The following is a 22,055-nucleotide window of genomic DNA, read 5'->3' as shown; positions in this document are numbered from 1 at the left end:
AGGCACCTTGATGGCTCATGTGCTGACCCTGAAGTTGGCCCACTTTTTCAAATTACAAAGGGAATTGCCAGGTGGGAGGGACCAAAGGTTATGTGTGGATTATAAAAAACCCGGGCCTGACAGCGTTAGAGTAATAACCATCAAAATCTAAAATAGACGCAATCTTTGCACTGTTGTGGTCTCACCTTTATATGAGGTTCTTACTGCCTGGTGAGTAAGGCTGGTGCATCCTGGATCCCACAGATCCACTCTAAGGTAGCAGCTGTATTCTAGAAGGAAAACAGCGAGCAGGAGTCAGAGGGCTCTCAGTAGTTGTCTGTGGAGTGGCCTAGCAGGACGATGGTAAATTGGCAGGTGAATCCAGGACTGTGGGAAGCGGGCTGTGCTCAGCCGTTGATGGCCTTTTTGTGGAAGAGTTGGTAGTAAATGCTGCCTGGTGGAGCTTCAACTTCAGATTACAGAACGAGAAAAGAAAAGAAATCTAAAAGGGGGTGTCCCAGCTAGGGTTTCTTTTGCTGTGATGAACCACCATTACCAAAGCAACCTGGGTAAGAAAGGGCTCATTTGGCTTATGCTTTCACATCATAGTTCATCACTGAAGGATGGCCAGGACAGGAGCTCACACAGGGCAGGAAGCTGGAGGCATGAGCTGTTTGCAGAGGCCATGTAGGGTGCTGCTAACTGGCTTTCTCCTCTTGGCTTGCTCAGCCTGCTTTCTTATAGAGCCTAGGACTACCAGCTGTGGGATGCCATTACCCACAATGGGCTGAGCCACAAGGGGCCCAGCCCCTCCCCATCAATCACTAATTAAGAAAATGTACTGCAGTCTGATCTTATAGAAACATCTTCTCAATTGAGGTTCCCTCTCAAATAGCTGTAGCCTATGTCAAGTTGACACAGGATGTTAGAAGGTTGGAGAACTGGGAAAAAAAGACAGAAGGAAAGGAAAGTCCAGGTAATGTCAGTGCACGCCTTTAATCCTAGCACTTTGGAGGCAGAGGCAACCAGATCTCTGTGATTTTGAGGCCAGCCTGATGTACAGCGTGAGTCCAGGACCAGCAATGCTACACAAAGAAACCCTGCCTCGAAACATAAGCTAGTGTTTATTAGCTTCTGTGTCCAAAAAGCCTGCTGAGCATCCCAGTCAGACCTGGAGGCTCGGAGAATCTATCCAGGCTCTTCCCTTCCCTCCTCTTGAAGATTGCTACTTGTTTCTATGTTGGTGTTTTGCTGGGTGGGTTTTATCTTCACAGTGGCCACTGGAAGTCCAGGACACTAAACAAAGGGGTGACAGGCTACCTTTTCTTGGAGTTCCAATCTGGGTTCTAGACTCCTTTCCTATTCCTGAACCAATCATTGTGGTAGGGATGGGACAGAGTGTTTTAATTTGTCAGCCTAAGTCCCAGCCAGAGGGAGGGCAGGTGGGTTTCCAGCACACTTAAGTAGCCCTCAGACAGAGACTGGAGCGTGGACCACTGATTCCCAAAGGAATCCCAAGGTGGTGTCCGGAGACATAGAGAGACACAGCTATATGTCTGAGCATGTTTGGCTAGAATAGTATGTTTGAAGAAGGGAATAACTATTTCTGCTAAAGACTGGAGAAAGAGAAAAATAGAAATAAATGTTAGCACGAGAGACATTAGGAAAGGATGGTTTTAGAATCCTAGATAACAAAGTTCTGTCCAGCAAACGCCCCTCCCCCCACTGTTCACTCCAAAGCACTGCTCTACTTCCCAAAGGGGACATCCACAGGCTCTCTGAGTGTGGGCCCGAATGAGAATCGGCTGCAGCCAAGGCTCGCCATCCATCCATCCTCTTTCTTAGTAAATAATTCATTTACCTTGTCTTTAAGCCACAGATCTATTTCCTAAGCTAGGATATTCCCTGATTCCACCCTGAACTTCCAAAGACTTCCCCATCAGTTTACACAGTAGAGTGGGCTGCATTCCCTTCCTGTCACAGCCTGAAACTCCACATGAGCAGAGCTTCTGCTTACGTGATGTTTGAGCCCACGTGCAGAGAGTGGATACTGGGTGTCATGCGAAGGAGAGTAGAGTAGACTCACAACCTATACCTTAGAACACAGTATGCAACAACCGTGCCTGAAGATGGTCAGGTTAGTCAAGAGAATGCAGACCTGAGTATAAATATAATATAATTATAGATCCCAAACGTGCTGCTGCTTCTCCTTCACCATCCATTCTTGGCTGCCACTTCCTCCTCTTCCCCTTCTTCCTCTTTCCTCCTCTCCCTCCTCTTCCTTCACCATCCATTCTTGGCTGCCACTTCCTCCTCTTCCTCTTCTTCCTCTCCCTCCTCTTCCTTCCTTCCTTCCTCTTTTTTTTTTTAATTTATTTATTTATTATATGTAAGTACACTGTAGCTGTCTTCAAACACCCCAGAAGAGGGCATCAGATCTCATTACGGATGGTTGTGAGCCACCATGTGGTTGCTGGGATTTGAACTCATGACCTTCAGAAGAGCAGTCGGTGCTCTTAACCGCTGAGCCATCTCTCCAGCCCCCTCCTCTCCCTCTTATTCCTCCTCCTCCTCTTCCTTCCTCCTCCTCTTCTTCTTTCTTCCTCCTCTTCCTCCCCTCCTTGTTTTTCTTCTCTTTCCCTTCATGGCCTTTAAAACAGCTTCAATTTTAAGCCCTGGCTGCTGTGGAGTCTGCTATCTATAGCCCAGACTCCTGCTATCTGTGGCCCAGACTCCTGCTACCTGTAGCCTCTACTCCTGGTTCTTCTGGGCCCCATGATTGCAGGTGTAAAGATCCACGTCTGGCTCTTTGAGCCCTTCCTACTCATTCGTTCATTGACCCATGAGCAAATAGTTACTGAACACCTACTGTGTGCTGGCTTGTCACTAGGCGTTGGGGATGCAGCACGGAATAAAGTCAAATCATTGACTCTGCGGTCTGCATTGCAAGGAGAAGAGCAAGCAATCCATAAAGGAGCGTGTGAGTGGAACAGCAGTGCTCTGTGCTCAGGAGAGAACAGAGCAGGCGGGAGGGCCAGGTGATGGCTGGACCGAGACTGCTACCTTAGGAGGTGGGGAGCGAGCCAACAGTCTGCCAGAGGAGAAGCCCCTGCTTGAGCAGAGAAAGTGAGGCCCAGAAACAGGCCAAGAACAGCTTGCTATACTAAAAGTTAAAAATAACAAACAGACAAAACCTAGGTAAGCAGAATTGTTCAGGACAAGGGAACAAAGAATAGCATACTCAGAGAGGGTTCCTTGGTCCTTGGGTTTTGGAGAGAGGGATGGGGCAAGACAGAGAGTAGACAGAGGAGGGAATGAGGCTTCTTCGGAGGAAAAGAGGAACCATTGAAGGGTTGACACACAGAATGAAGGGGGCTCATTTGTATTTTTAAACAGTTGTTCCCACCATATGCAGTAAGGGTGGAATCAGGCAGAACAATTAGAGGCTTAGGAAAAGCCGACCTGGCGTTGGCGACCTGAGAGGCTGAGCTGCAAGCCGGGAGGCCTCGGAAACACTTCCTTCTTTATGTGTGGTTCCTTTTTCCTGGCTGCAGGAGAAATGCCCGCCCTCCCTTTAGAAGGGATAACCTTTCCTCTCTGAGCAAGAATTTCTACAGTGTGGAGAGCAGCAGGCTTATTCTCTAGGGTCATTTTCCCCTTACCGCATCCATGCTGAGGTTGAGTATAAAGCTGGGCTCAGGTGTGATAGCACTTTTGTAGGGTACATACTGTGGAGGCCCTGCATGGATGGCGGAAGGGATCCAAGAAATCGGCCATCAGCTGAAATCTGATACCCGCTGTGCCCAGAAGGCTCTGAAAAATGGGGAAATTGCTATGACAATCACAGTTTTACAAGAGAAATCAGACTGTAATGAAGAGCTATGGCAAAGGCAGGAAGCACAACTGTGCTTTGGGCTGAAGTCCACAGAACGTTTCCATTCATCAAACCCTAGAATAGTAAAATCCGGGGGATCCCTGGTGGTTCCTTGCTGCTGTGCCAATTCCAGCCATGACTTATAGGGATTTAGCCTGTACTGCAGGTGTCCATAGCTCATAGATTACAGAATGTCCATGGCAGTGCCTCAGAGCCCTGGCTAGGATTAGCAAATCCAGAGATCTGGGTTCCCAGTCACCATCTTCCACTTACAACAGTCATCTGTCCTTAATAGAGACAGCCTTGGCCTGCAGTGTTACAGGTAGGTTTAAGTGTGGGCTGCTGAGATGGCTTAGAGTCAAGATGCCTTACCACCAAGGCTGATGGCCTGAGTTAATACCGAGGATGAAGGTGAGAGAAAGGGCAGAATTGACTCCTACACTTGTCCTCTGATACACACACACACACTCACTAATGAATGTAAAATAAATAAATAAATGAATGAATGAATAAATAAATCTTTGTATCCATCCCATCACAGGATATCTAGGTTACTTGTCTCCCCATCCTAAACAATGAGTTCTTTCTTTCTGTTTTGAACCCCAGGGGTTGCCCTTCTCTCAGATGTGTACCCTGAAGAAATCTTGGTGGATCTGTTGGCCAAATATGACAGTGGGGAAGACAAGCACACTCCTGAGACCAGAATGAAGGTGGGCGAGGTCCTGATGCGAGTTGTCAGAGCGCTGGGTGAGTTTTGTTTGTTTACTCCATTTCTCTGAAACTGAGCAGTGTAGCACTGCTCTGTCTATGTACCGGAAGGCTCGTTCTAGCAGACGAGGGCCGATCAGAGGGGAAGACGACTGTTTAGGGATTCAACACATGCCCAGCCAAACCTGTGTGAAGAGTTCTTTCCCCATGGCTGCTTAGTTTCCCTCTCCAAGAGCTGTGCTTTGCTGGGGTCCGTGTGAGTGGGGTGGGCTCTCGGAATGCGGGCTAGCTGACCTGAGATACACTGTTCAGGCAGTTCTCAAGCAGGCTGACCTCCACATCACAACCTGCTGCCTCAGCCGCTGGGAGTATGGGTGCCCCCAGCTTGGAGGCCAATGTATAATGGACTTGAAAAGAGACTTCACACCCGAGAGCAGCAAGCACATCAGGGTGAGATCCAAGCAGACCAGGGAATGGAGAACTGGTGAGGACTGTCTGCCGTGTATGTATGGTCGCAACCAATTTCCCAACCAGTCCTTTAAGCAAGTTGTCAGAGGCGTGGTGGCTGTGAGGCTGTGGCTCAGCCGCCTTCAGCAGTGTGTCCAGGATTCCTTTGCCGATGAGTGATGGTGTGAAGAACTGACATGCTGACATGAAGTTGCTCTCTGCCTAGAAGCTGCAGAGGTGTTTTCTGTGAGCTGCTCTGGCTCCGTTAGGGATCCTCGTCTCTCCTTCCTGGTGCTTCTTCATTCAGTGTCCGCATGTACAGATGAGGATATTCATGCTATATAAAGCCATATTCAGGTGGTGATGGGAAAGCAGCAAGAGTTCATTTCTCTTTCTGTTTTTAAAACGTGGACTGGCGGTGGTAGCAGAGACAGGCAAGTCTCTGTGAGTTCAAGGCCAGCATGGTCCACATAGTAAGTTCCAGGCAGCCAGGCCTACATAGTGAGATGCTCTCAAAAATCAAAACAGTCAAACAAATATAAAATTTAAAAAAAAATCCCTCAGGGTAGACTATATAATCAGCAATGCTTGCAGTACACTGATTTTATGGCACTCGGTGTTCTTACTAACACTCAAATCAAAAACACCCATTGACCCAGAAAACTTGCCTTTGCCCTTTCTGGCCTGCCTGCCCCAGAGGTAAGCAGGCTTCTGCAAACTTACCATTTTCAGTTTACTTTGATCGTTCTTGAACCTCATTTTAATGGAATTAACCCCCTGTTTCTAGTGTGCTGGGAGAGGCAGGTGCTTACGAACTGGGTTAAATCTGGACGTGTAAATGTGCTGTCCTTTGTTGCTGTGCCGGGAGGGCACACAGTTGTCAGGTACAATCTTATCTAGAGACATTTTTTTTCTGGTTTTTGGCATTTTTTTATTACTTCTTTTATTTCTTGAGTTAATAATTGCATCGTTTTCTCCTTCCCTTTCCTCCCTCCTTACCCTCCCATATACCTCCCATATTCCGGTTTTTGCTGTCTTTCAAACTTATGGCCGATTTTTTCATTAATTGGTATTGCATGCATATATGTATAGGTAATGGCTGACCCCTTGGTACTGGATAACCAGTTGGTGGTTTGTCCCTGGGAAGGCTATTTCTCCTGCTCTCAGCTTTCTTTGGTTGCCTGGAGTTCTTTGTGTGGGGTGGAGACCTCAGGGTCTTCCCCTGTCCACTTTGGTATGTCTATCGTTGTTCTTGATCAGCGTGTCTTTAATAAGTCATGTTGGTGAGACTTTATGGACATAACTACTACTGCTTCTTCCTCCTCTTCCTCCTTTTTTTAGACAAAGTCCTGCTTTACAGCACAGGCTGGCCTTCCACTTGCAGTCTTCCCGCTTAAGTTTCTCAAATGCAGAATTTGAGGATTATAGATCTATATCACCGTACCCAGACAGGATTTTACTTTATAAAGGTTTATTTTTATTATTTTTAACATTGTGTGTATGCAAGTATTTTGGAATTTAGACACACTGGACTCCAGGCTGTGGAGTTACAGTGGTCGTAAGCCACCTGATTTGGGTGCTGGGAACTGATGTCCTCCCTAAGAGCAGTATGCAGTCTTAGGCAGGCAGATCTCTGAGTTCAAGGTCAGTCAGCTCTACAAATCTAGGACTAGGGCAGCCAAGGCTACAAAAGAAACCATGAAAGACCAAAAGGAAGGAAGGAAGGGAGGAAGGAAGGAAGGAAAGAAAGAGGAGAGGAAAGGAGAGAAGAAGGGAGGAAGGACTATGCATTCTACCTGCTGAACTATCTCTCCAGCACTACAATTTCATTTTTTTGAGTCTGTGTGTTTAAAGATCTTGAATCATTGATGTTTTTAGTGTAGATATTTTCTTCTTCTGTTGTTAATATTTCAGTTTTGTTTCTGAAACACAGTTATAATTTTGTTTGTTTTGGTATAGGTAAATCTATCTTAACGTGTGTGTGTCCCTTTTGATGTAGATCATTGTGGTAGGATTTTGGCTTTGTTTGTCTTTTTAAAGAAACTGTTCAATTTTTTTTTTAACTTTTAGAAATGTAATCTTAACAAATTGTTAAGTTGCCAGTCATCTCGCATATTTTCCATCTGTTTCCTCTTGTGTTGATATTGTCGGTGTTGATATTGGTAGTAATCTGTGAGCTATTATGTAATATTGCATTAAAGGAAACCCACCTAGGAACATGTAAGACATTAACTGGGTGTGCTGACACACAGCTGTAATCTTAGCACTAGGAAGGTGGAGCTGGGAGAGCTGGAGATCCAGGCTATCCTCCTCCACGTAGTGAAGCTGAGGTCAGCTGGGCCTTGAGGAGACCCATCCCACAGTTGCTTAACAGTTATGTAAAGCTGGGCGAGGTGGCGCACGCTTTTAATCCCAGCACTCGGGAGGCAGAGGCAGGTGGATTTCTGAATTCGAGGCCAGCCTGGTCTACAAAGTGAGTTCCAGGACAGCCAGGGCTATACAGAGAAACCCTGTCTCGAAAAACCAAAAAACAAACAAACAAACAAAAACCAGTTATGTAAATTTCGTCTTTGTATGAATGACATACTACAAATTTTCTGTTCCTCAGCCTAGGGACTAAGTACCTCTGCTGCCCCAGGTATATGCTGACATGTCACACAGCGTAAGATGCATTATTAGGCTTAGTCTCTCTCTCTCTCTCTCTCTCTCTCTCTCTCTCTCTCTCTCTCTCTCTCTCTCTCTCTCTCTTTTTTTTGGTTTTTCAAGACAGTGTTTCTCTGTATAGCCCTGGCTGTCCTAGAACTCACTCAGAAATCCACCTGCCTCTGCCTCCCGAGTGCTGGGATTAAAGGCATGTGCTCGGCAAACTGCCCGGCAGTTTCTCATTCTTAAAACATATTCATGGAGCTATGGCTTAGCAGTTAAAGCATGCACTACTCTTCCCAAATACTCATTATCAGGCAGCTCAGACCTGCCTGTAAGTCCAGCACCAGGGGGATCTGATGGCTGTGGCCTCCACAATCCCTTGTACTTATGTGCACACACACCCACTTCCCCCACAATACCCCCAGAAACATAATTTAAAAAATAAATCTTTTAATGAATTATTTATTCATTTCCATAGAACACCCACAGATTCTTTCACATTTGGGAATTTCTTTCTTTTTTTTCTTTTTAAGATTTATTTATTTTCTATATGTGAGTGAGTACACTGTCACTGTTTTCAGACACACCAGAAGAGGGCGTCAGATCCCATTACAGATGGTTGTGAGCCACCACATGGTTGCTGGGAATTGAACTCAAGACCTCTGGAAGAGCAGTCAGTGCTCTTAACCACTAATCCATCACTCCAGCCCGCATTTGGGAATTTCTTACACAGCTAACTTCATGTATTTTCTACCAATCATGTTAGCACATTTTTCATTTTGATATGGATTGCTGAGAATCAAACTCACGGCCTTGTGCATTCTAGGCAAGGGCCCTGCTACTGAGTTATCCACTCAGAATGTTGCAAGGATAGCTCTCTGCTACCTGCCTGCAGAGCCTGTGGCCACCGTTGAGGTAACTCTGTGCTTTACCCTTTGTCTTCCGTCTGCCCTCTGTAGTGGACCAGAAGCTGAACTACTAAATTCTCCTGTGTTCAGGGGGTGCACTGTTTTCTCATCATGAGGAATGGGTAAGAGTAAAGATTAGGTTGATTGTTGTTGTTATTGCTTTGCTTTTTAAAATTTGTTTGGTTGGACTTTGGGGTGTAATGCTAGGGATTTAACCCGGGACCTCACACATACTAAGCACACACTTGACCACTGAATCACACTCATCAGAAGTTACAAATAAAAAGTATGTGGCTCCTTTTCAAGCTGGGGTCACAAATCTTTGATGCAACGCTATTAACAACCCTGCCTATAGCGATATCCAACCACTCTCTGAATTTGAATTTAGGGGTTTTTGTTTTGGTTTGGTTTTGGTTTTTTGGTTTTTGGTTTTTTCGAGACAGGGTTTCTCTGTGTAGCCCTGGTTATCCTGGAACTCACTTTGTAGACCAGGCTGGCCTCAAACTCAGAAATCCGCCTGCCTCTGCCTCCCAAGTGCTGGGATTAAAGGCGTGCGCCACCACTGCCCAGCTCAAAATTCTTTATCTTGACTATTTTCCCCACCTACTCCATCTTGGGAACGAGGACATCATAGTCATTCAGTTCAGAGACATTTACTGAAGTGAGTATGACTGTCCTCTTAAAACTAAGGATCCTGAAGGAGGGAGTCAGGAGTTCTAGGCCAGCCTGGGCTGCATAGCAAGATCCTAGGGGAAGGGGGCAGGAGGCAGGGAGGAAGGAAGAGAGACAGACAGACACACACACAAACTCAGACATTTATTGAGTAGCCGCTTAAGTTAGACCTGTGGACAGCTGGAAGTTGGAGCAGGGAGCTTTGAGTTCAGCTCGAGGTGACAGTGGTGGGGAGGGACCTGCCATGGCATTGTGCGGACATACCTGACTGTGGCAGTGTGCAGTGTGTGCAGAGACGTGTGTTGCTGGTGTTCCTTCGCTTTGTTTTGTTTGTAGCACAGCATGGCTGGGCAGTCTGGGAAAGTAACTTTGCTATGGTTCAGAGATTTCTCCCCTCACAGTAGAGGTTTAAGGTGAAAGGTGGGAAGATATGTGAATCATATGTCACCAGGCCAGAGGCTCCCAGACCTCAGCTGCACTAAACCAACATAGTGGCAGATTCTAACTCAGCGGGTTTTCTTCCTTCCTTCCTTCCTTCCTTCCTTCCTTCCTTTCTTCCTTCCTTCCTTCCTTCCTTCCTTCCTTCCTTCCTTCCTTCCTTCCTTCCTTTAAACTAAGTTGGCCTCAAGCTTATTATATAGTAAAGGCTAGCCTTGAACTCCTTATCCTCCTGCCTCTACCTGGAAAGTACTGGAATTACAGACATGAATGCAACACACCTAGCTTTAGAATCATGTTTTTAGGGTCAGGGATATGGTGACTAGAAGTCCTTGCCACAAAAGTTTGCTGACCTGAGTTTTGTTCCCAGAGCCTATGTAAAATCAGATGTGATAGTGTGTCCATAGGACTAGTACTTCCACAGGAAGATGGAAGTGGACATAGGTGCATCCCTAGAGGCTCCCAGGCCAGCCAGCCTGGCTTGCTCAGTGGGGAACAAGAGATTCTCTCCCCAGCAAGATGAAGGATAAGGACTAACACCTAAGATGGTCCAGGCACCGAGACATGCATGCCCCATCACACAATACACTCACAAACACACTCATAGACATACATGCATACACACATACACGCCCTGTCACATGTGATCTGGTCACCTTGGATGTGGCTCAGCTCCTCAAGCCTTTAGACTCATATAATTTGGGAACTAGTAATGTGGTCAGAGCTAAAGGCTGAAGTCCAGTCTAACTTATTAGTTTATTTTAAAATATATAAATAGACATTTCTCGTCCCCCAATTATACAATAACACAAGGTTATTTCATATCTTTTGTTTTTGTTTTGTTTTTTTATTTTTTCGAGGCAGGGTTTCTCTGTGTAGCCCTGGCTGTCCTAGAACTCACTCTGTAGACCAGGCTGGCCTTGAACTCAGAAATCCGCCTGCTTCTGTCTCCCAAATGCTGGGATTAAAGGCATGCCCCACCACGCCCGGCCATATCTTTTTTTTTTTTTTAAGTATTTGAAAGTATGAAAAATGAGACTCTCGTCGTCATTTGTCAACTACTCCTGGTTTAAATTTTACTTTCCTGACTGATGCTAAGGACTAGACCTAGGGTTTCGTGCGTGTGTGATCTATACCATTGAGCTATGGTAGGGCCAGCCTTCAGGTTAGGTTTTAATAATTTTTTTCTCAGAATTATATTTATATGTATATTCTTGTTTTCATCTAACATTATTCATGAATACTTTTCTTCTTTCATTTTATCTATTTATTCTGTAGTGTGTTTTTCTGTGTGTATGTGTGTGCATGCATGCATGTGTGTGTGTGTGTGTGTTTGTGTGTGAGTGCTGTGTGTAGGTCAGAGGGCAGCATGCAATAGTTCTCATCTTTCAGCATGCAGGTCCCAGGATTGATTGTAATGCTTAGCAGCAAGTGTCTTTACTTCAGAGTCCCCACTGCAGCCTGTTTTCTTTCTTTCTCCCTTATTTCCTGGCTTGCTTTCTCTCTTTTCTTTTCTTTTTAATGGTCTTGCAATGTTGTGAAGGCTAGCCTTGAACTCTTAGCTCAAGCTATCCCTGTCCAGTTCATGAGTACCTTTCTATATCAATACCTTCCTAAAAATGCAGTGGTTAACAATTGTGCTATTGTCAATGACCTGAATGGGCCGTGATTTAATTAAGATATCGTTTAGGGAGACGTTCTCTAATTAGGCTGATGCTAGTTTCTTTCTGATTGCAAGAAGAATGCTGCTGATTTTTCTATTCACTCCCCTGGTTCCTTTGATTCCTTTCTTAGACTTGGCTCCTAAAGGAGGAATGATTAGGTTAGAACACACGTGTGCTTCTAAGGCTCTTCATTTTTACAGCGAGGTTTTCCTTCAGAATTGTACATTTTGACAGCAACAACTGAGACTGCCAGTGTCTCCCAGATAAAAACTCTCCCATGGTTTCTAACTAAACTTCCAAATCCAGCCATTTGTCTCCCACTGTGTGTGCCTTTGCTCCACAATGAGAGGGAAGGTGGAATGTGTGACTAAGTGAGAGCAGCTACAGGCTGGTAGTGTCACCGAGAAGCAGAAGGAAGAGCACTTCTTAATTATTTTTAGAGGTAGGATGTAGTCTTTCTTTTTTTTTTTTTTTTTTGGTTTTTCGAGACAGGGTTTCTCTGTGTAGCCCTGGCTGTCCTGGCACTCACTTTGTAGACCAGGCTGGCCTCGAACTCAGAAATCCGCCTGCCTCTGCCTCCCGAGTGCTGGGATTAAAGGCGTGCGCCACCACGCCCGGCTCGGATGTAGTCTTTCAATCAGCAAGCTCAGACAGGTTTCCGTTTGCAGCATCAGACTTGTAAAGAGGAGGGTGGAAGGCCGAGGTCACGACGCTCCATCTGGAGTTTGCCTGTAGGACATTGGGAATCCAGGTTTGAATGAGGGTGGGGCAGAGGACTCAATCATGGGTCTTTGTTGGCATATGCCATGGCAGGTAGAATTACCCAGAATCCTGAGGCAAATCCATGTCTTCTCTCAGCATACTCTTTTCTAGAAAAAGGGTGGGTCTGGGCTCTAAGGTGTATTTCTAACTGTTGAAACTTGCAAAACTCCCTGTCAACCCCTTGCCATGCTGCCGGCTTGGACGTTATGTTTAAGGCTAGCAAACACTTTGCCCCTCAAAGTTCATTCAAGTGATGAGAAACCTGGGATCCACGTTTCTCCCAGCCCAGCCAGCTCCAGAATAAAGTCCATAATCTAATTTTAGAAAATCTATAATCTGTCCAGAGACTAGAATATTCAGTCTCAGATCCTGCTCTGACAACCCATTTTCTTCCAACCAATTATAGAAAACAAAGGAAGATGGAACACAGTCAGCCTTCATATCCCTATAGAAAACAAAGGAAGATGGAACACAGTCAGCCTTCATATCCCTATAGAAAACAAAGGAAGATGGAACACAGTCAGCCTTCATATCCCTGTGTTCAGTTTCTCTTAATTCAACCAACTGTAGATTGAAGACATTTAAAAAAAAAAAATGGTGCACTAAGCGTGTGTGCAAACCTTTTCTTACAATTATCCTGAAAGCAATAAAATAGAAGAGCTGTTTATATAGCATTTATGTTATAGTAGATACTATAAGCCTTCTAGAGATGAGCTAAAGTTTCTGGGAAGCTATGCATAGGTTTTATAAGGGACTATCTCTTATATAGATTTTGGAATCTGCCAGTGGAGCCAGAGACCAGTCCCTCACAGACCCTGAGTAACAGCTGAAATTGGATGTGTCTAACAGGCTGTGATGAGTTCCAGTTGGGTTAGCCTGATAATTAAGATGAATTAAGAGAATGACTATTAGATAGCTACATACTATTTTACAGATGATGTCACAATTCACACCATCTATTCAATGAAAAGTGTGACCTCCTTTTAAAGTGAAAGTTATTTTATCATTTGCTTTCATTGCAAAGAGTAAAGATGTCCTGTTTTAAGAAATGTGAAGCTGAGTGTGTTAGCACACCTTTAATTCCAGCACTGGGGAGACAAAGGCAGGCAGATCTCTGAGTTGGAGGCCAGCCTGGTCAACATAATGATGAGTTCCAGGATAGCCAGGGCTTTATAGACCCTGTCTAAAATAAGAACAAACAAACTGAGATGGGGGAGGGAGAGACAGAGACAGAGAGAGACACAGAGGTGGGGATAATAAATATGAAATATGAATCCAGAGGCTGGAGAGATTGCTCCATAGTTAAGAGCACTGACTTCCACAGGACCTGGGTTCTATTCACAGCACCCCATTGGCAGCTAATATCTCTCTGCAGCTCCACTTCCAGTTGACCCAGCACTCTTATGTGGCCCCTATGGGCACTGCATGCACACAGACATGTGTGAAGACAAACCACACATACACAGTAAATAAAAACACATGAAATCTAAAAAAAAATTGTAAAAGAGAAATAAGAGACAGGCATAATGACCCAGCTTTAATGACAGCACTTAGGAAGCAGAGGCCGGTAGTTCTCAGGGAGGTTGAGGCCAGCCTGGGCTACAGAGCAAGTTCAGACCAGTTAGAGCTATCTGGGGAGACCCTGTCTCAAAAAGGGAAGACCCTGTCTCAAGAACAAAGAAAGAGCAAGAGAAACAAAGGAAGGAAGGAAAGAAGGAAGGAAGGAAAACATACACATACAGAGTATGGCCTAGTGATGTAGATTTAGCCAAGTGGAAGAGTGCTTGCTTAGCTTGTGAGAGGTCCTGGGTTTTATTTCCAGCACACAAAAAACAAAAAACCAAAACCTCCCAAAAACCTAAAAAGCAACTCCAACACCAATACATTTTGATTTTTTTTATTTTATTAGATATTTTCTTTATTTACATTTCAAATGCTATCCTAAAAGTTCCCTATACCCTTCTCTCGCCCTGCTCCCCTACCTACCCATTCCCACTTCTTGGCCCTGGCATTCCCCTGTACTGGGGCATATAAAGTTTTCAAGACCAAGGGGCCTCTCTTCCCAATGATGGCTGACTAGGCCATCTTCTGATACATATGCAGCTAGAGACACGAGCTCCGGGGGTACTGGTTATTTCATATTGTTGTTCCACCTATAGGGTTGCAGACCCCTTCAGCTCCTTGGGTACTTTCTCTAGCTCCTCCATTGGGGGCCCTGTGTTCCATCCTATAGCTGACTGTGAGCATCCACTTCTGTATTTGCCAGGCACTGGCATAGCCTCATAGGAGACAGCTATATCAGGGTCCCTTCAGCAAAATTTTGCTGGCATATGCAATAGTGTCTGGGTTTGGTGGCTGATTATGGGATAGATTCCATAATGAGTGGGGTAGTCTCTGGATAGTCCATCCTTTCGTCTTAGCTCCAAACATTGTCTCTGTAACTCCTTTCATGGGTATTTTGTTCCCTATTTTAAGGAGGAATGAAGTATCTACATATTGGTCTTCCTTCTTGATCCATTCTTATCTCCTTGAACAAAGCTCAAGTCTAAGTGGATCAAAGACCTCCACATAAAACCAGAGACACTGAAATTTATAGAGGAGAAAGCAGGGAAAAGCCTCGAAGATATGGGCACAGGGGAAAAAATTCCTAAACAGAACAGCAATGGCTTGTGTTGTAAGATCAAGAATTGACAAATGGGACCTCATAAAATTGCAAAGCTTCTGTAAGGCAAAAGATACTGTCAATAAGATAAAAAGGTCACCAACAGATTGGGAAAGGATTTTTACCAATCCTAAATCTGATAGGGGACTAATATCCAATACATACAAAGAGCTCAAGAAGCTGGACTCCAGAAATTCAAATAACCCTATTAAAAATGGGGTACAGAGCTAAACAAAGAATTCTCAACTGAGGAATACCGAATGACTGAGAAGCACCTGAAAAAATGTTCAACATCCTTAATCATCAGGGAAATGCAAATCAAAACAACCCTGAGATTTCACCTCACACCAGTCAAAATGGCTAAGATCAAAAATTCAGGTGACAGCAGATGCTGGTCAGGATATGGAGAAAGAGGAACACTCCTCCATTGCTGGTGGTATTGCAAGCTTGTACAACCACTCTGGAAATCAGTCTGGCAATTCCTCAGAAAATTGGACATAGTACTACGGGAGGATCCTGCAATACCTCTCCTGGGCATATATCCAGAAGATGTCCCAACCAGTAAAAAGGATACATGCTCCACTATGTTCATAGCAGCCTTATTTATAATAGCCAGAAGCTGGAAAGAACCCAGATGCCCCTCAACAGAGGAATGGATACAGAAAATGTGGTACATTTACACAATGGAATATTACTTAGGCATTAAAAACAATGGATTTATGAAGTTCTTGGACAAATGGATGGATCTGGAGGATATCATCCTGAGTGAGGTTACCCAATCACAAAAGAAGTCACTAGATATGCACTCACTGATAAGCGGATATTAGCCCAGAAACTTAGAATACCCAGGATACAATTTGCATTGTGGTTTTAGGTGACCTGTCCTGACCATGCAGAGGATGGTAAATTAAATCACCTTTAGAAGTTTGTTCCTGGTGAAAGGCTCCGTGCTTGACTCCAGGGCTCCATGTAGATAGGGTAGTAGTGGGTAGGAGTCTTACATGTTAGATGCATGACAGCCACATACATGCTGTGACATGTGCATGTGTGCACATGCACACATAAATATGTTTAAAGTTAAATAATGTTAAGGACTTGGTTGTTGTCTCTGCAGTGCTGTGTTTGTTTAGCCCAAGACCCCATGAGTTCTAAGCAAGTCTTCTGTTGTCCTGCATGCAAACACACACATACACACACACATGCCATCATGGAAGACCAATTAGGTAGCTTGTCCAGTTAGCTTTATACTTTTTTATACTTTTTTTTTAAATAAAAACATGCTCTTGTTAATATAGCCTAGACTGGCAGTAAACCCATTGTCCTCCTGTCTTGGCCTCCTGCCTGGTGGGTTTGTGGATATTACACTTACACCTGGAACTGAGTTTTGGTTTCGATTGTTGTTTTTCTTTTAATTATTAATGTGTAATAAGATTGATCTTGATTTTTCGGACTTTGCTTCCATTAAGGGACTGTTGTGATCGATTTCCTACTGCTGAGCTATTGGGTCCCTTAATAGAACCACTTACTGCTGCTTTGCCTGATCATGCTTTGTTACATGCTTGTACCTTTTTTTATTAGAGAACTATGGTATATAGTCTCAGATGTTTTGGAGGTGGGTATGGTCTCTTTAGATCGTTGTTTTGAGTTTGTTTTAGGGCAATTCAGAAATGATTTAGGAATTGTTCTCTGTTTTTTTTTTTTTAAAAAGACTTTGTATAAAGTTCATTGTTTATTTCTAAATACTTCACAGAATTTTCTTGTGAAGACATTTGATAGTTCTCAGGATGGGAGAGGTTTATTGATGATTGTTTTGTTTTGTTTTGTTTTGTTGAGACAGGATATCACTCTGAAGTACAGGCTGGTCTCAAATTCATTATGGTGGCTACCCTTCTGCCTCAGCCTCTCAAGTTCTGAGGTCACAGGTATACGCTGCCATGACCAGCTGAAGGTTCTAACATTTCTTTTGTAGATATAGGACATCTAAGATTTTCTTTTCTTTTAAAGTCAATTTTACTGGTTAATGTCTTAATTAAAGAAATTTATTTATTATCTAAGTTATTGAATTGATCATAAAATGATTTAGTATCCTCTCATCATTTTGATGTTGGTAGGCTTAGTCTTGTTCCCTTGCTTCATTTTCTGTGATGGCAATTTGAACGTTCTCTTTCTGTCCTTCAACATGTGCAGTCTAGCTAGAGGTTTATTAACTGAGTGCAGCTTTCTTCTCAGCCAGCCAAGCTTCAGTCTCATTCATTTCTCCAATTGGCTTTTGGCTCTTTGGTTTATTGGTTTCTGTCTTCTATATCTATGTCATCCTATTTTAATAATTTATTATAGGAAAACAAATAACCTGGAAACATAGTCAGTTAAAGTGACAGATACTATATCCCAGTTTCTGTAGAGCAGGCGTCCAGGCAGGGCTTGGCTGAGTGCCTCTCCTAAGGCTGTGGTCAAGGAAGCTGAACTGTAGTCATCTAAAGAAGAAGCTGAAGGCAGAACCACTTTCAGTCTGACTCATTTTGTTAATGGTATTTGGTTTTCAGGCTGTTGGAGACCAAAAACCTCAGTTTTGTTTTAGCATCTTTTTTATATTTAGTGTGTGTATGTGTGTGTTGGGTGTGATGTTGGGTATATGTTTGTGGCATTAGTGTGTGTGTTCATATGTGCATGTGCATGCAGGTACAGCCACCCATGCATGTGGAGACTAGACATAAGTGCTGGGTGATTTCTTCCCTCATTCTCCACCCCCTTTTTTTGTTTGTTTTTTTTTTGTTGTTTTTTTTGTTTTTTGTTTTTTGGTTTTTTTTTGGTTTTTCGAGACAGGGTTTCTCTGTATAGCCCTGGCTGTCCTGGAACTCACTCTGTAGACCAGGCTGGCCTCGAACTCAGAAATCCGCCTGCCTCTGCCTCCCAAGTGCTGGGATTAAAGGCAAGTGCCACCCCACCCGACTTTTTTTTTTTTTTTTTTATGTAGTTCATCCTGGCACTGAATTTAGTATATAGCTGAGACTGTCATTATTCTTTAAAAAATATGTATTTTTTTTGAGTGTGTGCATGTATGTATTATATATACATACATATGTATATGTGGGATATGTGCACATGTGAATGAATATGTGAATGCAGGTTCCTTCAGAAGCCAGCATCAGATCCACTGGAGTTACAAGCAGTTGTGAGAGCAGCCAGCGTGTGTGCCCGTAACTCAAGTCAGGTCCTCTGAAAGAGCAGGGTATGCTCTTAACTACTGAGTCACTCGTCAGCCCCTCTTTTTATTATTCTTAATTTCCATTCTTGAGTTTACTGTGGCAAATAGTGTTGGGTACTTTGGTGCTATAAAGCTGGATAGAGCCAGGCGTGGTGACACACGCCTTTAATCATACTTGCGAGGTAGAGGCAGGTGAATTTGGAGTTCGAGGCCAGCCTGGTCTACAGAGTGAGTTCCAGGATAGCCAGGGCTACACAGAGAAACCCTGTCTCAAAAAAAAAAAAAAAAAAAAAAAAAAAAAAAAAAAGCTGGATGGAGATCGGGTACCATACTACAGAAGATTTTGAAAGCTGGGCAGGATAATGGGACTTGAAGTGTTGAGCATTTGGGAAACAGTACGATATAAGAGATTTAGGTGTGGCTGGCAGGGGATGAAGGATGGATGAGAACAGCAGAGCTTGGAGTCAGAGACACTGGGAGGTTGTTAGGATGTTTCTTGGCATAGAGAGTCCAGGATTTGACCAGAGGTATGTGTTGAAAATTAATTTTAAAAATAGCTATGGGCTGGTGAGATGGCTCAGTGGGTAAGAGCACCCGACTGCTCTTCTGAAGGTCCAGAGTTCTAATCCCAGCAACCACATGGTGGCTCACAACCATCCGTAACGAGATCTGGCGCCCTCTTCTGGAGTGTCTGAAGACAGCTATAGTGTACTTACATGTAATAAATAAATCTTTAAAAAAAAATAGCTATTATAGCAGTTCAGAGGAAGAGCTGAGAGACTGCCATTTTTTTTGTTTAATATCTAGTGGATATAGAATTACCATTCATCTAGCAACTATTGTTTCAGAGGAAAGGCTCAAACGAGCCTGGCATGGTGGTGCATACCTTTAATTCCAGCAGCCAGGTGGCAGAGACAGGCAGATCTCTGTGAGTTCCAGGACAGCCAAGGCTGTTAAACAGAGAAACTCTGTCTCAAAAAAAAAACAAAACAAGAAAATGAAATGGTTTATATGAAACTATCTACAATATATGACTGTCACTGTAGAGATACATGTATCCCTGTATTAACTCTGAGAGTGGGAATTTGAGATGCCCAAGTAGAGAGGTTAGAACATCTACTATGGCAGCCATTGGGCACATGAAGAATAATTTGATGTATGTGAGACTTAATGTTGGACAGCCTTTATTGGGGGTATGCACTGTGACATGTGCCATGATGCCTTGGGTTTCTTTCTTGACTCTTTTTTTTTTTTTTTAAGATTTATTTATTTATTTTATGTGAGTACACTGTAGCTGTCTTCAGACACCCCAGAAGAGGGCATCAGATCCCATTACAGATGGTTGGGAGTCACCATGTGGTTGCTAGGAATTGAACTCATGACCTCTGGAAGAGCAGTCGGTGCTCTTAACCGCTGAGCCATCTCTCCAGACCTATTTCTTGACTCTTACCATGAAGTGGGGTAGACAAGTTGCATAATCTCTCTGTTCCATTCTGTAAATTAGGGAGAATTGCAGCTACTACCTGAGTGGGCAGTTGTACAATTAAACCGGATTACACAGGTAAAGTGTTTAGACTCAGCCTCTTTCTTACCTGGTCAGCGTAGTTAACTGTGGCATGTGGGCTTGTTTTGCTGTGAGAGCCTCACATTTCCTCATTCTCCCAGTAAGCCGCCTTGGTCACCAAGTGTGCGATCATCCTGTCCAGCTGCTGGACTAGGCACTTCTGATGTGCGTCTTCCCATAACGGCTGGTTTTGACGGTTACTAATCCTGAGATTACCATTTTGGGAGGAAAGGTAAGAGATTCTAAGAATGAGTGGCTTCCTCAAAGCCACACTGGACCAGAGACTCAGGTTAGAAAGATGTTGCCCTTAACCTAAACTGACCTAAATCAACATTTGTTTGGTTGGTTTGGTTTGGTTTGGTTTGGTTTGGGGAGCAGGATCTCAGTGGGTAGCTCTGGCTGTCCTGGAACTCAAGATGGGAAAGAGGCTGGCCTCGAACTCACAGAGGTCCACAGGCCTCAGCCTCCCAAAGGCAAAGCCACTAAGTCTGACTTTGCCTGTTTGTTTTAATAAGAGAATGTATTATTGGTAAGAACACAATAAAACCAAATTATGTTGAGACAATGGGCTGAAGAAACGGTTTAGCAATTAAGAAGAGTTGGTCCCAGCACCAGCGTGATAGGTCACAGCCAGCCGGGGTCTAGTTCCAGAGGGTCTGATATCCTCTTCTGTGGTGCACATATAGTACACTCAGCCACACACACACACACACATTGAATTTGTTTGTTTGTTTGTTTGTTAAGACAGGGTTTCTCTGTATAGCTCTGGCTGTCCTGGAACTTGCTTTGTAGACCAGGCTGGCCTCGGACAAAGATCCTCCTGTCTCTGCCTTCCACGAGATTAAAGGCGTATGCCACCTCTACCTGGTTTAAATTTTTTCTAATTTTAAAATTATACTGTAAAATTAGAAAAACAACTGTCTGGTAATAGCATAAAGTCTTAGGGGCAGAGTGTACATTGGTGACTACAGCAGCAACTAGGGGTTTATTTCTGTAAAAAGAAAGTAAGCTTTTTGTGTAGGGATGGTAGAGTTCCACAAGCTGTGGCCCTTAAGCTAAATCTAAGTCGCTGCCATTTTTTATGTCTTATAAGTTCAGAATGAATTTCTCAGTTTGAAACGGCTGGGAAGTGAGGGGAGAAAGAACAGTCCTTTGTGCTCAGTGCAGTTTACAGTGCCCACAAATAAAGTCCCATCCAAACAGTCTCAGTCATTTGCAAATTTCCTGTGGCTGCAAAGCTGAGAAGCAGCCGCTGAGTGGAAAGTGACCAAGGTGAGAAGCCTCCGCGGACAGGCCTGCTGAATGACCCTTAGGGAGCCATTGCCCGAGTTCACAGTGTGTCTCATAGCAACCCTCACTGTTTGCTTCTCAGCCGTCACTCCTCAGTCTGAATTATTCCATGTTAGGTTCCAGTCTGTTCTTCCCATAGAAAGCTTCACAGCTTACATTCAGAGCGGAGTTTGATCTCTTTAGAGGGAGGGTGAGTAGGAATTGCTGTTTTTCTCTAAGATGGCCAGTGAAGGAGTCACTGGTTGGAAGGGACCAGGTGCTATTGGCAAGGCATCCTTTCTTTAAAGTTAACAAACTAATTGCGCCTGCATGTTTCAGGATTCGGTTCTGTTGTTTTTATTTTTGGTGTTCTCATACATTTTCTCCCAACCCATTCCCTTATTCCAATTTAGACTCTGCTTCCTTGTATGTGTGAGAGAATGTGGAGCACGTAGGCACCCGATTCACTCTTCTCTCTGCAAACTGTGAAATAGGCTTTTGCATTTTATTTTGACTTTTCAAATTGCAAATGACTAAACCAAAGATATGACTAAAAGACAGTATTCCTCTAGGAAGAAAGTACTACTTAATTTTTTATCTTATTGAATTTCATTTAGTAAGAATTGATTTCTCAACACTTGAAAGATACTCTGTGTGTGTGTGTGTGTGTGTGTGTGTGAGTGCTTTGCTTGCACACACATCTCTGTGCACAGTGTGCTTGCCTGATGCCTGTAGAGGCCAAAAGAGGACATCAGATCCCTGAACTGTGGTTCTGACAATGGGAGCCTCAGTGTGGGTGCTGAGAATGGAACTGGCTCCTGGAGGAGCAGCCGGTGCTCTTAACTGCTGATCCATCTCTCCGGGCCCCTGCTAATAATTTAAACATAAGATCTTAGTGTTAGACTACGGACTTCCTAGTTTGTACATGTCAATATGATAAGCCTGGAGGCTGGGGTTCAGCTGTGATACGCTTGCACAAATTATGAGGAGCTGAGTTTGGATCCCCAGTACTTGTGTAAAAGCCACGTATGGGCAAATACCCGTAACCCCAACACTGGAGGGCTGTGTGCAGGACAGGAGCTTGCTAGCCAAGTGGGGAGCAATAGGAGGAGTCACTAAATATCAGCCTCTGGTCTCCACATATGCACACTCAGGTGAGTGTACCTGTACACACACACACACACACACACACACACATGCACACTCAGGTGAGTGTACTTGCACATGAACGCTCAGGTGAGCGCACTTGCATACACA

At 44.0% G+C, this 22,055-nt stretch overlaps 1 protein-coding gene across 2 annotated transcripts in view; it reads left to right on the top strand.

The window, feature by feature from the left end:
* The window catches only part of Tango6 (transport and golgi organization 6 homolog), a 176,682-nt gene that overhangs the window by 98,168 nt on the left and 56,459 nt on the right, over positions 1-22,055 (top strand). For both annotated transcript variants that reach the window (XM_085843607.1, XM_021169882.2), the window contains one exon: positions 4,460-4,600. In XM_085843607.1, coding sequence (XP_085699733.1) covers positions 4,460-4,600 — 141 coding nt within the window. The remainder of the gene's footprint in view (positions 1-4,459; positions 4,601-22,055) is intronic.

The sequence above is a fragment of the Mus caroli genome, unplaced genomic scaffold (genome assembly GCF_978045245.1).
Source record: "Mus caroli unplaced genomic scaffold, Mus_caroli_1 scaffold_10, whole genome shotgun sequence".
Classification (NCBI taxonomy): Eukaryota; Metazoa; Chordata; class Mammalia; order Rodentia; family Muridae; genus Mus; species Mus caroli.
The sequence above is the reverse complement of the archived record's forward strand: the minus strand, read 5'-3'. Positions and strand labels throughout refer to the sequence as shown.